The 15,433-nt window shown below is 52.3% G+C and overlaps 1 protein-coding gene across 25 annotated transcripts in view; it reads right to left on the bottom strand.

The window, feature by feature from the left end:
- Positions 1 to 15,433, bottom strand: part of FBRSL1 (fibrosin like 1) — a 464,112-nt gene that overhangs the window by 261,619 nt on the left and 187,060 nt on the right. For 21 of the 25 annotated variants that reach the window (XM_071816110.1, XM_065851291.2, XM_071816112.1 and 18 more), the window contains exon 3: positions 10,891 to 10,992. The exons of the other annotated variants lie outside the window; for them this stretch is intronic. In XM_071816110.1, coding sequence (XP_071672211.1) covers positions 10,891 to 10,992 — 102 coding nt within the window. The remainder of the gene's footprint in view (positions 1 to 10,890; positions 10,993 to 15,433) is intronic. 25 annotated transcript variants of the gene reach the window in all.

Below are 15,433 nucleotides of genomic sequence, written 5' to 3' on the forward strand. Positions count from 1 at the left end.
CATTCTGCGAATGACGATCGGACATTCTGCGAATGACGATCGGACATTCTGCAAATGGCAATCCGACATTCTGCAAATGATGATCGGACATTCTGCGTGCGCCACAGGAGCAACAGCCAAAGAGCCTTTCCAGGTGAGGGCTCCAGGGCTATTTCAGACGAGGTTTCCCAAGCAGAGCAGGGTTTCAGCAGCACCCCCAGCTGCGTAAGAGCCCTCAGCGTGCACACATCTGCAGAGCAGCGGCGCGTGAGCTGTGCCCGTCCAGCAGGCCACGGCAGCTCCCACGGAACAGCACACGCGTGAGCTGTGCCCGTCCAGCAGGCCACGGCAGCTCCCACGGAACAGCACACGCGTGAGCTGTGCCCGTCCAGCAGGCCACGGCAGCTCCCACGGAACAGCACACGTGTGAGCTGTGCCCGTCCAGCAGGCCATGGCAGCTCCCACGGAACAGCACACGTGTGAGCTGTGCCCGTCCAGCAGGCCATGGCAGCTCCCACGGAACAGCACACGCGTGAGCTGTGCCCGTCCAGCAGGCCACGGCAGCTCCCACGGAACAGCACACGCGTGAGCTGTGCCCGTCCAGCAGGCCACGGCAGCTCCCACGGAACAGCACACGCGTGAGCTGTGCCCGTCCAGCAGGCCACGGCAGCTCCCACGGAACAGCACACGCGTGAGCTGTGCCCGTCCAGCAGGCCACGGCAGCTCCCACGGAACAGCACACGCGTGAGCTGTGCCCGTCCAGCAGGCCACGGCAGCTCCCACGGAACAGCACACGCGTGAGCTGTGCCCGTCCAGCAGGCCACGGCAGCTCCCACGGAACAGCAGACGCGTGAGCTGTGCCCGTCCAGCAGGCCATGGCAGCTCCCATGGAACAGCACGCGTGTGCAAGGATGCTCTCCTGAATCGCAGCTGCACATTCTGCCTCGTTCACTCCAATGTTCAGTCATGTAACCATATATCCCACTTCCCATTCCCCTCCAAAGCCTCCAGCTCTCACTGCTGCAGTGTTACAAATGACAACTCTATCTGAAACAACAATAGCAGCAAAGCACTAATTTATCATCTCTCAGAGCTTTAATAAGCATTCTGTCCCTTTTGAGTAAGTTAAATTACATTGTTTACTCCTACTCTTCATTTCAGCTCCTCCTGCTCCTTTCTCTCCCACGTCCTCACCGCTTTTCACACGCTGCCAAGTCATTTGCTTCTTTTTCTTTTCATTACGCTATCTCCAGTCACTTGGATCCCTTTTCCCTCTCCACAACCCGAGGCTGCCGGTTTTCACTGGCAGTGGCTTTCTCCAAACAGCCAAATGAATTCCACATCGATCTCCAGCTGCTGCTACGGGCCTTCTCCTCGGGAATTAAAAAGAAACGGAGACCAGTGGTGGCACACGACACTGCGTGACCCAGCAAGCACACCGCAGGCCGGTCTCCAAGTGTGATTTATAATTGTGACGCCCTCACTATGTGATTTTATTAAGTAAGATTCAGGGAGTCTCAGCAGTCCCGTTTCCAAGACTCATGTTCTAGCGGGTACCAAAACCTGAACAAAAATGCCACGCAGCTGCAGGCTGAGGATGGCTCCTCTGTCTGCTGCTCTGCCAGAAGTCACCGTGTTACTTCATCACCACACGAGCAAGATGCCCCCAAAGAGACTGATACAAAATGATCACAGGCTACTGCAAATACCTGTAGTTTTCCACCAGTAAGATAACAGTTGCTTTGTACTACCGGTTTGCAAACCTATTGATCAGAAGGCACCCAGACACCTGCAGAAGCCCTTCCAGAAGCCTGCACTCAATGGACGACGCGATTCTCTTGCCGCTCTGTCCCGCTCTCTTGTGACCACCCCAGACACCGAGAGGCAACTCACCAGTCCAGCCCTGTGCAGGAACGCTTCCAGAGCGAAGACGACACAACAGCAGTGCCCAACCGCTACACGAGTGTGCTGCTGGAGCAAGGACGCTCCCCATTCACCCCCCCTCGCCGGCCTGGCATGCCAGACAGCAGGAAAGCTGCGGCACAGCGCTGCACAGCCCTTACACCCGGCCCTGCACAGCCCTTATACACAGCCCTGCACAGCCCTTATACACAGCCCTGCACAGCCCTTATACACAGCCCTGCACAGCCCTTATACACAGCCCTGCACAGCCCTTATACACAGCCCTGCACAGCCCTTATACACAGCTCTGCACAGCCCTTATACACAGCTCTGCACAGCACTTACACCCGGCTCTGCACAGCACTTACACCCGGCTCTGCACGGCCCTTATACAGAGCCCTTACACCCGGCCCTGCACAGCCCTTACACAGCAAGGACAGCTTTCAGAGGGGAGCCTGACCCAGCAATAACAAGCCCCTACCACCAGTGTTAACTTTCCACCTTGTGCACATTGCACTTTGGTTTGGCCTCTACCCTCAAACACTACAAAAAAGTAGAGTTATTTATAAACCTCTTTAATGTAAACTGCTCAGAAATAAAGCTGCAGACTGCTGAAACGAAGGGCAGTAGCATTTATCTCTCTTTTTTCGAGAAACTAAGACAAACCTACTCCTCCTTCTACATAAAACACAAACAAACCACGAACACCACAAGGAAGTCAGCCTTGCATAGAAGAGGGGTTAACGACAGCCTCCTGCTGTCACAGCCCGGTGAGCAGCTCACAGTGACCGCTCCCACACGGGAGGGCGCTCGGGGGCTCCCACGCACCGCCCTGCCGGGCAGGGCCAAACCGCCTGCTCCGGGAGGAGGAAAGGGAAGGGGTGGCAGCTCTTGCTCTCCCTCCTCCCCATCAGCTCGGATTTAACAAAGATTGACAAGCTCTAACAAATTGGAAAGAATAACCAAAACCAGAAACAGGAGGTTTCATTAGAAGCTTCTCTCTAGGGAAACAGCCTCTCAGAGCACTTTCGTCTGAGCAGTTATTTTCAATCCTGGAGTCTTGGGCGCACCCAAAACGTCCTCCTGGGAGGGAGCAGACCCTGGGTCACCGACTGAACACGCTTACAACAGACCTGCTTTTCTTAGGTAATTTTCAGGCATCTCAAGCTGCCCGAGAACCCCAGGAATCTGCAGACCACTGATTTAAAACCACCGAGTAGAACACAATAAAAACAGTTGCTGAATAAAGTGTTACATCAGAAATAATTAAAACTGAATGGCAAACTGCTCTAGCATTTTTCACATCTAAGAACTTCTTCCTCCAAGTTTTAACGTTACATTTCCTGGAAATCATAGGTAAAAAGCGTGTTCATCCGTGCGGTGTCCTCTGCCTCCCCCCGGCCCCGCATTTTTATTGCATGTATAAAGTTAGTAACCAGTGAACACTCTGGATCCAACTCATAAAGCCCCTTCCAACAATCAGCTTTATGCACAGCCACGTCCCACACTCTCCAGGGCTGCTTGCGTGCCTTCTTCTGCACATCTAACAAACCGCTATTGCTTTTTCGGTCAGCTGGGAGCACCGCGGGCTCCTCCGGAGGATCCGTACCCACTGCCACATGAGAAACCTCGGCAGCCCCAGCTAACGTCAGCTACGAGTGCCAGAGCAGAACAGCTGGAGCACAACTGCGATGGATGCTCCTAAAGAAAAAATCTTGGAGGGTTGATATAAACGTAGCTCAATCCATATGTCTCTATATCAAGATCAAATAATGAGAAAAGTAATCAATTGTGGCTGCAAATATAAGAAATCTTAGTGGAAGTTTAACTTGGCACCTACCCAAAGCTGAAGAAACCTCTGGCTATAAAAGAGCGCTTGCCTGGCAAGAGCAGTTCCTGGGGCAGAGCCTCAGCAGGAAAGACTTAGAGAGGTTCTCACCTGCAGGACAGGGGCACTTACAGGAGGGCTTTCATTACATTGTCATTCTCTAAATAGTCTACTTGCTATTTTGGTCAATTTTCTCCTGCCTGAAGGTACCTGAAGCAGCAGGGTACGATGGTCACTGCGGTACCCAGCCAGCCACATCCGTGTTAGTGCTGCACAACACCTCCCTGGCAGCTTTGGTTCACCCGAGACCAAAACCCAACCCAGCGCCCCACTGGCCCAGGCGCCGGCTGCACCCGCTGCCCCCAGGGGACGGCGCCGGCAGGAGAGGCCCAGCACGGTTCGGAGGGCGGTGGCCCCACCTGGCCAGCTCTCCACGGACACTGGAGCCACCACCACAGCACGTCTTGCCAAAGCCCTTCCCGCTGCAAACCGCACCCTGCGCAGGAGCGGAGGCGGGGAGGGCGCCGTGCCCGCAGGACGCAGCGCTGCCCGCCCGAGTCGGCGGCGCCGGCCCAGCGCACACGGTCAGCCAGCCCGAGCGGGCGCCGGAGCTGCGGGGCGATCCCTGCGGAGCCCGGGCGGGCAGGGGCTGAGCACCCACTCTGCTGCCTCCTGGGCCTCTGCCAGCACCATCTGGAATGCTCTGGACTTTCTAAGAGAGACTGTTACTAGTTAGGGGCAAAATGAGTGTGGTCTGTGCATTTAATGACGCATAAGTGGAACTACAGGGCTAGATGGCATTTGTGCATGAAGATAAATGGCTTATAATATTTTGCAGATGATGTGCTCTTTTACAACTAAAGATTTTTGGTTCCTTTTAAGCCCAAGGTTAAAAACAAAACCAGGCAGCACAGACAAGACATTTCAGTTATGTCACAGAGTGAATTATTTCTGCCCTGGGACAGCTCTTGTGTTAATTACAGGAGATATAAAAAAGCTACACCTTTCTGGCAGCAAAGACAGAATCTTCCTGTTGAAAGGCTCCACCATCCCCGCCAGTGTCCTTGAGAGCCTGAGGTACACTGCAGTCTGCAACTGGATTTAACAGACCTCTTCCTTTATTCCTGATAAACACTGTGACTGCAATTTAGAAAAGAAAATCATGACAAAATCTCACCAATAAGCTTCAGCAGGCTTTTCAAAATCGTCTATTAAACTGACATGAAAAGTCATTTCCCTGGTATAAATAAACACATGGCCTTCCACTGTTCTCACCGTGCAAGGAAATCCACACAATCACCCTCTGATCAGCTTCTTAGAGCCATTGGGTTATTTATCGAACTAGAAAGACAGCAGGAAGGGGTTTAATATCCGGTAATAATCACGGTAATAGGGCACCTTGAGCCAGTTCCTCACTCTCAACGGGTCAGGCAGGTTTCAACTTGGATCTCTGATATACGAACTAACTACAGGGGGATTAAACAAAAGCAGGTGATGGCATCACGACCATAAAACTAGCTCTTGTTCTTAGTATTCGCTTCTGTCCCGTTCAGTGCCTAATCTGGCCTTGCTGAATCACAGCCCCAAATGCCACGAGCCTGATTCGGTTGTTCAACGCTCAGCAGAGTTAATCAATAATGCAAAGAGAACTAATTTTTAATTATGTTTCACAGCATTTGTTCAGCTGAATGCTCAGCTCAGCCGTACCCGTCTCACACGGCCTCTGGGCGACCCCAGTGCGCGGTCGGGCAGGACCAAGGCGCGAGGAACTACGCGTGTTCACTTGGGCATCCAGAGAACGCTCAAGGACAGAACAGGGGTTCAGCTCTGAACACTGGAGAAATCTGCTACTCCCTTTCCCAGCAACTCCCCTTCGAAACCCTTGTAATGAGGAGTAAGTGGGGAGGAGGGCAAAAAGGGCCAAGGGCAGAAGATACCCCAGACCTGAACACAGAATCTCTTCACACAACTGATTTCCGTAGTCACACTTGTGCCTGTTCATACAGCGAGTTCAGCTGACCTGGCAAAGGTCACAGAGTGCATCTGATGCTCACTGAGATTAGAAATGAGGACCTGACAAGATAACCACAATACATGATCAATGATCCTGGATGACATGCAAAGCTTGAATGTGTTCCTTCTTTAATTCAACTATTTTATTATGCTGGATAAACAAAGAGGGTTATGCTTGGAAATACTGCAAAACCAGTTCAGTAAGATATCAAACTACACAAGGACTAAAGATCTGGAACTGGCTTGGTAAGCTGCAGAGCAGTTTCGGGCCAGGACACTTCAAGTCCTACAGCTTGATGGGCACAGCCAGCCGAAGGAAAGATGGTTGCTGCCCAGGAACGAGCAATGGGTGTCCAGCAGGCCAGGAACACCGAGAAGAGACCTCACATCTCCAGAACACACAGAACACGCACGAGTGCTGCTGCCACTCGAACCATCACCCCTCGGCCAGCTCCACCTTCTCCAGGCTTTCCTTCCTCCTAGCTGTGCTTTGCTACCTGAAGCTTCATGCAAGTCGTTACAACTCCGCTCATAATTGCTGCTGCATCAGCTTCCACGCAAGCATTTGGTATTTTGAGCAACACAAAGACGAAAGTACAGAGCGTGGTGAAGGTCTGGAGCCAACACCAGGTGTCCCGCGCGCGCCCAGGTTCGCGAGGTGGATCGGTGCGGACCTGTGGAGCTGCCGTGGTCCCGCTGTCCCTTCAGAGGCTCATTTGATGGTGGACCTGGCCGGGGACTGCAGCCTGGGGCACAGGTGAGGGCCTGCGGCTCCGCACCCGGCTGCTGCTGCTTTGATCCCCTGCCCCGCGGAGCGCGAGACACAAGGTGGGAGGGAAGGGGCAGATGGTGCCTGTGATGGCACACAAAGAAAGGCAGACCACAGGGGGCTGTTTGAATCAGAAATCACAGAACTTATTCTGTATTCATCTGCCAGAGAGAGAATTTCATATCTAGTTATACAATACGTTAAACACTTATCAAAGAGCATTTACAGAGAGGAAAATCTCAGCATTTCCTAAAAGACTGTTTTTCATTTTTTATATTTAAAGAATACCAAACAGACATATGAGGATGGGATGACTGAAAAGTGGCACAGATAGCCTGGGGGACGAGGGGCGCGAGGAGCAGCTCTCAACCGCTCGGGAGCAGCGCTCGCTGGTTTTATGCGCCGTGAAGTCAATCCCCGGGAAAGGGGAGTTTTGACTCCTAAGTGGCCAGCACCTCTTGCAACATATTTCCTAATCAGCGAGTATTTATGGTCGATATTTTATATTTCCAATTTCCCCCTAAGGGCTCGTGAGAAAGCAGCACACCTGCCAACCTTTTCAGCTGGGCCAATAATTGCCAATTTGCTCTTTGCCTTAGTATATCACTCAATTTAGCCCTGGCTGTGCCCTGCATACATCCTCATTCATCTTGGTGCCCCCATGACAATTAGAGTGTTAGCTTCAGCTAACTAGGGCAACTATTCTACTAGGGCTGGAAGACAATTATTAGTCTATTTTCCCATCTTGTGGCAACAAAATTGAGAATCCATGACAATTACATTCAGCAGTTCTGCACTCTGCCGCCTGCCCCCACCCTCCGAATATTGCAAATTATCACAGCTCTACTACCACATTCAAATTTTCCATGTTCACAGGGAGTGAGGCTTCTATTTAAATGATAATGAGGGACAATCCATTCAATTTAGTGAGGGAGAAAATCCATTAAAAAGCAGGCAGTTCTTAAGCTGATGGGTCAAGAAAAAGATAAAAACCTTTTTTTAAAGCCATTATACAAGGCTCCGTGTGGATTTTTGGACTGTTCAGGACATCAGAAAAGATTAGGACAATTACGGAACATGGGGAAAACCAAAACAAAATGCCCAAGCCTTCCACTTTTACTTGGGTCAACACAACAAAATAGCAATATGGCTTTTCTGGCTCTTAATTCCCTGGCAACTTCCAATTACCTCGCTATGAAAGACAGCAGAGGAAAATCCCATTTTGGATAAAGGCTGTTGACTCTGTTGGTTGTAGAAGACCCGAGAGCACATGTGCAATAGGGATGTCAGCTTTGCAGTAGATTTTAAGGGAATTTTACATCAACACGGGGAACATAACCAAGCTGCAGATTCCCGGCCTCTCTGCCCACGCCACCGCGGCTGCTGCCAAACCCGGGCTAAGGCTCCTCCGGCTTTCATCGTGCCAGAGAGAGCCCAGCAAACCAAACCTCTGCAGCCAGGGGTGATTTCACCAGATCGCAACAAGCATTTTTCCCCAATGACCCATAATAAATGGCACTGAGTGTAACGTCTGGAAAGACGCGCTGTACGAGACAGACAACGGCTGTCTCGCTAGGAACTTGCAGCACTCCCTGCCCACAGAAGTTTCACTGTGGCAAAGCAGCAGCAGAGCGCTCTGGGTTTTGATGCGCATGGACCGATGGCTCTGCGCGTGTGTGTGTGTGTGTGTGTGTGTGTGTGTGTGTGTGTGTGTGCAAGACGTAATCAATCATTTGCTTCAGTTTTCTTTAGAGTGCAATTACTTCACGACAGACCAGGCCACCTCTTGACTTCATGGTCCATTAGAGACTAATGACATGCATTAATGTAAATAAAGAACAACTTGCTGGCATCCCATTGAACAAGTCACCTCAAGAAACAAACCACACAGAGCAGCTAGGCTGTTCATAATAACGCCTTCTCAACGGAGACCAACGATGCGGCCGGAGGGCGGAGAGTCGAGAGCCGTGCGGAGGCGGCTCCAGCGCCGACACTGCCCCACACACAGCTCCGTGTGCCGCCTGCGCCCACCAAACCTGCCGCCTCCCACCCCATTCGCTCCACTGTTCACTCGAGTTCTTGGTAAAGAGATGGGAGGGAAAGACAGCATGAAAAACAGTCCTGAAGGCCAAATGCACCGAGGAACAGCAGGAGAGCCACTTGGGGGAGAGCAAGAAACAGCCCAAGTGTCCCTGGCCGCAGAGCATCGTCCGCAGGGCCAGCCCTGCACAGCCTGTGCTGCAGCCTTCACCCGAACTGCGAACCACGGGGAGAACACGTCCCTGCCGTCCCTGTGCGTCCTTCCTGCCCAGGGGCTTGTCAGCGCCCAGTGCCACGCGTAAGGGGCTGCCCCAGCGCAGCTGCACGCCCGCTGTTCAAACCGCGGCAGGGCCGGCAGGGCTGGACAGACCGTCCTGCAGGAACCCACACCGGGCAGCACGTCCTCCCCTCCCCTCCCCGCTCCCTCTCTACAACAAGTCTGCCGCGAATGGGGAAAAACATCCGACTGCACCCACGGGACTCCCTGAGACTTTCTGACAGTCCCTAAATAGACTACAGAACATTTACTAGTACGCAAGGAAGCTTTATACGTAATTAAAGCTAAATTGCACTCGTCAAGTAATGAACGAAGAGCATTCTGTGATTCATGAACCTTACTTTTCAAACTGTTTAATTACGAATTTGAAAAATTCTCATTTGCAGCGGGTGGCCAGGTGACGAGCGCGGCCTGAGCAGAGCCCTGAAGGGTGCCCCAGCCCGCAGGCACTGCCCCACGGCCCCACTCACGAAATCACAGCGCCCGTTCCCCACTGAACTCCACTGGCTGCTGAGCTGGCTCTGCAGATCTGCAGGAATCAGGCACTCAGACTCAGCTCCTGCAGGCTCAGCTTGCGACTCTGGGGCAGAGGGAAAGGAGAAAAACCTGGAAGTGCATCAGCCTAACAAGAAGAGTCTCCAAGCCCACTTAACGCTTTGAGCTAAGCTCACCGCTAAGTCTGCACACGTTACCCTCTCCCGTACGTTCCGGTACAGCAATGCCACCAGGCAGCCCTGCTCGCACACCTGCCGGGGTGGCCAAGGGGAAGGGAAAAATCAAGTATATACATACATACACATATCTATACACTTAAGAGCATTACTGGCTAATGACAGCCAGAGACACCTCGCAGCGAGGGGTCTGTCCGAAGGGGCTCCGCTGGCCGCCCTCCCCAGCGCGGCGCGGGAGGCCAGGACACGCGGCGCCTCCGCCCCGCGCCCGGCTGCTCGCTGCGCCCCATTCGCACTCCAAACATGTACAGAGAATTTTCCCCCGTCACATTTCCCTGTCAGAGCTGTCAAGCCGAATCCCGCTTTAATCTGCCAAAAGCACTTTTCTGCTGACATTTTTAATAAATACTTTCAGCTTTTAAACACATTTGTGGGAGCCATTTTTTCCCCCTTTTCTCCCTTCTCCTCCTGCAGAATGGGCTCTGAAAGCCTTAATAGCAAATACATTACACTTATCAAAGGCTTTCCCCCCCTTCCTCCTGCATCCTGAAGCGGAGGTAGTGTTTTCAATTTTAAAGCTAAATTAACTGTCCAATTGAATTTAGCTGGTGTGAGCCGTTTTCTGTGACAGGTTTTAGTTATGAAGCATATTTTACATTAATAGAACTCAACATGAAAACCACTCGCTCTGGGATTTCTGTGGCTTGCCATTGAAATGGCAAATTTAATATTTCAGACATGCTCGTGCCAGCGTTTGATTATTGTTCTTCATTTAAATCTCTCCTAACGGGAAAGGTCCTAATTAGTAAAAAATCATGTTTTAATGAAGGCGAAATGCTAATTGCTAACACAAAAAGCCTTCATATAAAATTATCCCAGCACTGCCATTGATTTGTTGGTGACTCCAAAGCCCATTTGTGTGTTTGCACACTGAGGCAGCGTTTGCTTTTGTTTCATCACAACCCTTCACTCAGCCTGCCGCGGGATCTCCTGGGCGCAGGCGGCTTGCCCCGAAAACCTCCACGCCGGAGGCAGGGAGCAGGAGACGAGACGAACCGCCTCTGCACCCCAGCTACACGATGATGTGCGGCAGCTAAACCCAGAGATGCTGCAGAAAGCTTTTTACACTGCTTCTTCGAGAAAACCAAACAAGCCGTTTTTCCCCAAGGAACAACAATTCCATTTTGTTTTCCCATCTCTGATCTTTCGCTTATCATATTATTTGCACCATGATTATAGCATTTGCAAGGCAGCTCAAGCACTTACGCCATAACACTCAATCATGACATAAAAAAAAGTTATTACACAGTGACCTCTGGATGCCAACGTTTGTTCAGCAGGATTTATGAAAAGCCGTGTCAGCGGCGGAGCCGCCGCACCGGAGCAGCGCTTTCTCCTGAGTGGTACTTACATCGCTGAGCCGGTCCCTCGAGCTGCTCCGCTGAGAGCTTGTGGCCTCCCTGATGCTGTCCTCCTCGCTATTTCTGCCACTTCTGCTTGGAGGGACCTTCATCTAGAGGAGAAGAAGGAGGGGGAGAAAGGAGATTTTCAAGCACCACTCTGCCACCCGATCCCGAGGTCGCTGACAGAGGCTGAGTCAACGTTCAGCTCCTCCACCCACGGCGCTCGTGAACGCCTGGGCTCCTCTGGAGCGTCCGTATTCCCTCTCGCTAACCCAGGAGGAGCGGCGCTGCGGGCATGGCGGAGCGGGCACGGTGGTCACAGCCCCCGCGCCAGCGCCAGAGGGGAGCGGACAGACAAACGCCCTTCGCTGCCAGCAAACCTCAGCTGTGGTGCTGTGGCTGCAGCGCTGAGCCAGCGCCCGGGGCTCCGGTTCCCAGTTCGGCCCCATCGGCTGCACCGGGAGGCCGGTACCAGCACCACGGCCACGTGCCTGAACGCCCTGAGGGACACGGCCTGAAACAACCTGCTTGAGATAACACCAGATTTGAAGTAGAGCCTGGTTCACTCTTACAGCCAAGGCTGGTTCTCTAACCACTGAACCACCCCTCTTCCTTCACTTGAAGTCGCGTTCGTGTTTGTACACAAGTGAGAGGCGCCAATGTTCGAAAGCACAGCAACTTTCCACTCACATCTGCCAAGAGTGTTACAGGGGGAGGAGAAGGACAGGGTAGATATGTCATTCACAGCTTAATTCCTGGGCTCATTTACTAACAAATTATTCTGCTAATTCCCTTGTGAAATATTGGGTGGAAAGAAGTGTTTAATTTATTAATAGGTTCTATTCATATCAGTTTGGTTCCATTTAAATTACACTATTTAAAATGTCGGCTTGTACAAATTGGTACTTTTAATGGCAATAAAATCCCCTTGTTTCTTTCTGTCCTATTTCACTGCAGTCTCAGGCGCTGGCAGAGTTTGCTCCTGGTGCTCTGCTGAGCTCCCAGCGCCCCCACACAGCCCCTGCTGCAGCACCAGCCGGCTGCTGGGGACACTGCTGGGGACGCTGCTGGGGACGCTGCTGGGGACGCTGCCGGGGACGCTGCCGGGGACGCTGCCGGGGACGCTGCCGGACGCAGCACCAAACCTGGGACACTGCCAGACATGGCACCAAACCTCGGACACGCTACCGGACGTGGCACTGAACCCCGGGACACTGCTGGACGCGGCACCGAACCCCAGACACGCTACCAGACGCGGCACCGAACCCGGGACACGGCACTGAACCCCGGGACACGCTGACCATTGCGCTCCCACTGCGTTTGACACTGCTGCCAGGTAAGTGCCCACAGTCTGTTCACAGCTGAATACAGTATTCAAGATAGTGTATGCAGAACAGGCTCCAGCACTCAGTCTGCAGGAGACAGCCCTGTACAGGCTTGTATCTGAACACGGAGGAAATACCCTGCTCATGTTAAAGCAACAGTACATTTCTGGTTAAAGGTTTTACTCTGCATGCCTTTCTGGCACCTCACACTTCATCAATATACGTTTTTCCTCAGGAAAAACACCGAAGTGTTAGAAATACGTATCTGCCCAGGGCCACCCCGCCACACAAACACGGCTCTCGGCATCGGTGTCCTGTCTCGCTCGCTGTAAACCCCCTTCCCGACACGCTGCCCACCTGCAAACTTCCATCAAGTCCGATTTTTCATCTCTGCTCCTACCTCGAAATGCTCAGACAAAGCAGCAATGAGAGGAAATCCCTGCTGGGATCTGCTGGAAGCATTTCCAGCCAACAGTTGGCAGGAAATAATCCACTTGAATTCATCATGCTGAATCCACACTGCCTGCTTCCTTAATACAAAGGCCAGCAGCATCAAGCATACAACTCTAACTGTGCAACACCAGTACTGTGGCCATTCTTCATCAAATTTTTAGTCCCAGATATCATTAAGAAAATTTGATTTTTTTTTCCTAAAAACATAAAAAGTTTGTCATTCACTTCTTTTATTCCTTTTCAGGTCTTTATTGACCAATTACAATTTCAGCTGTCCCATCAGCTCACCTAGGATCGACGCCAAGCCAACAGGACAAAAGGCGATGCCCCGTTAACGCCAGCTGTTTGAAACTCGGCACCCGCTTCCCCCGTCGCCCGGACCGCGTGTGCCCGCACGCCCAGCTCCGCCGGCTCCGCAGCGCCCCCGGGACTCGGGGCGTAAAGCACCCGACCTGCCGGTCTCAGAGCTCCCAGACACAGCAGGCGCTTTGCTCCTCCTGGAACTGGAACCACTCAACGATTACAGGACAGTTACCGTGGCCCTAAACACAGTCCAGAAATACTCATTGAACGGCCCTCTGATCCACAACCCTGCCACTCCCGCCTAGGAACACATCAAAGCCCATCAAAATTATTACGCTTTTGACCTAAACAGCGCTCAGACAGCTGCAAATTAAAGGAAAAATAAATTACACCATTCCAAATCCTTTTGCATTCCCAAGCGCAAATGTTCACCAGAGTTAATTCAAAAGGACTAAAGTGCCAGCTGTTTAAAGTTAGCAGGGACTCACCCAACCTGTTACCGACTCCAGCCTTGTGCGGCTCTCCTTGAGTTACACTCAGCTCCCAACACCACCTGTTTCTTTCCTCCAAATTTCATTAAAGGAAAACTACACCTACACCCACAGTAACAAATTGAGACAATTTGACCTGACAAGGTCTTGCACAGGCAGGGAAATTAGAAGCATCACTGCTGCCATTAACCTTTCCAAGTAAATATCAATTATTAAACTTGCTGCACTACCTCTGTCCCCAGTTTGCTGCTGTGAACTAAGAGGGTCATCAGCCTTCCTGACAGATCTTGTTCATTTACACCTGCTGCTGCCAGCAGGGGAGCCCGCACACCCGCGCCCGCAGCCAGCCTGCCTGCCTTCTCCACTAATTACCCTAATGAGCCACACGCAGGACCCAACTAGGAGGACAAGTTGTTCTGCTAAATGGATGCATCGGTTTCAGGGGCACTCTCTGCAGACCTGGGCTTTAGCAAACTGCTCCAAATCTTCTTTCCCAAAGTTGCTTCTGGCTTGGCTGCTTGATTTCTAGTGATTTTCTCTGGGTGTTTCTGCTTGAGTTGCAGAAATTCCTCCTGGCCATGTTTCCTGATGGAGCTTTACTATAAGAACGAGTATTCCTCTCCCTTTCACAGGTTATGACTTTGCTAGAGCCTGCAAAGGCTCTGCAGAGCAGCGGCGACATGGGCGCCCAGCCGAACAAGGAACCCCTCACATCCACACACAGACCACGCCACGCTCCTGTGCCGAGACGTGCACAGACACTGGATCACACCAGCCACCGTTACCACACACCTGAGGAGAGGAGCCCGACACCTGTCTGAAGGCACTGGGGCAGGGAGACAGCAGGGACAGATCTTGTGGGGCAGACCTGAGCGCGTTGGACTGCGCCGCCTTGGGTCTGCCCGGGACAGGTGAGGAGCCAGCAGAGAAGCACAAATGTCCCAAAACAACCGCAATGCACAAAGCTCAGCCAGAGAGAGCCTGGAGAAGGTGTCTCGTCTCCTGAGGCTCGGGAAGGGGAGGGATCTTCTCTTAAATGCAGGGTGAGTACTACAGCACCGCAAGGCAGCTAAGCTGGAGCAAAATATAAAGGCACAAGAGGTCAAATGAAGTTATTTGGTAATTTCTGCTTCCAAAGGCCAAATCCTGTCCTCATCCAAATCCTATGTCAGCAAGACATCCACGTCACTATGCATTCACTAAAACGTTAGATAGGCGCCAAAGCTTTCCTCAAGCAGAGCCTATTTCACTGCTGAAGTTAAGAGAATTCTCAAAAAGCACTAATTAAACCCAAGACTGATTAAAACCCAGACCAGTGCAGCCTCCCGCAGGATAAATCACACACCTGACTCCACCACCCACTGCAGAGCAAACCTGGCGGCAGGGACCCGGCCGCCCGCAACAGCTCCGCCGCGGTTCCCACCGCAGCGACAGAGCTGCGTGTGAGCACCCGCGAGCGGCGCTGCCCGGTGCCGGGGCGCGAGCCAGCGCGGCAGCCGGGCCGCCCGGCAGGAGGGGCCGCGGCGAGGGGCGCAGGATCCACTGCTGCAGGTGCTCGCCGACAGCCCCAAGCCGTGCCTGGAGCCAAGAATTATGAACCTTGCGCTGTCGGACATCATGTAGCATGATTAAACATCATAACTCATTCCAGTAATAACTCCAGCTCTGCCATCCTGGACCGCTGCCGCCTTCCCATCTCTCTCATCCAGCCTCCCCCTCCCTGCTTCTTCTTACGGAGCAGGGCTGGAGGAACATGTGAATGGGCAGAATGGGTCTTGCTTCCCTAAAAGGGCTTTTTCATTACCACTACGCTGGCTCTCAGCTCCCGCTTTTTAATCACAATAGATCAGCCTGCTCTCCATTCACTTCAGCTTTTCCAGTGTCAGAGGAAAGCACGTTTTTACTTGGCACACCTATTTTCAAATCACGGGCACGTCGCCCCCGCTCATTATTAATAAATACACTCGGATTTATCACAA

This window comes from Patagioenas fasciata, chromosome 17 (assembly GCF_037038585.1).
Source record: "Patagioenas fasciata isolate bPatFas1 chromosome 17, bPatFas1.hap1, whole genome shotgun sequence".
Lineage (NCBI taxonomy): Eukaryota > Metazoa > Chordata > Aves > Columbiformes > Columbidae > Patagioenas > Patagioenas fasciata.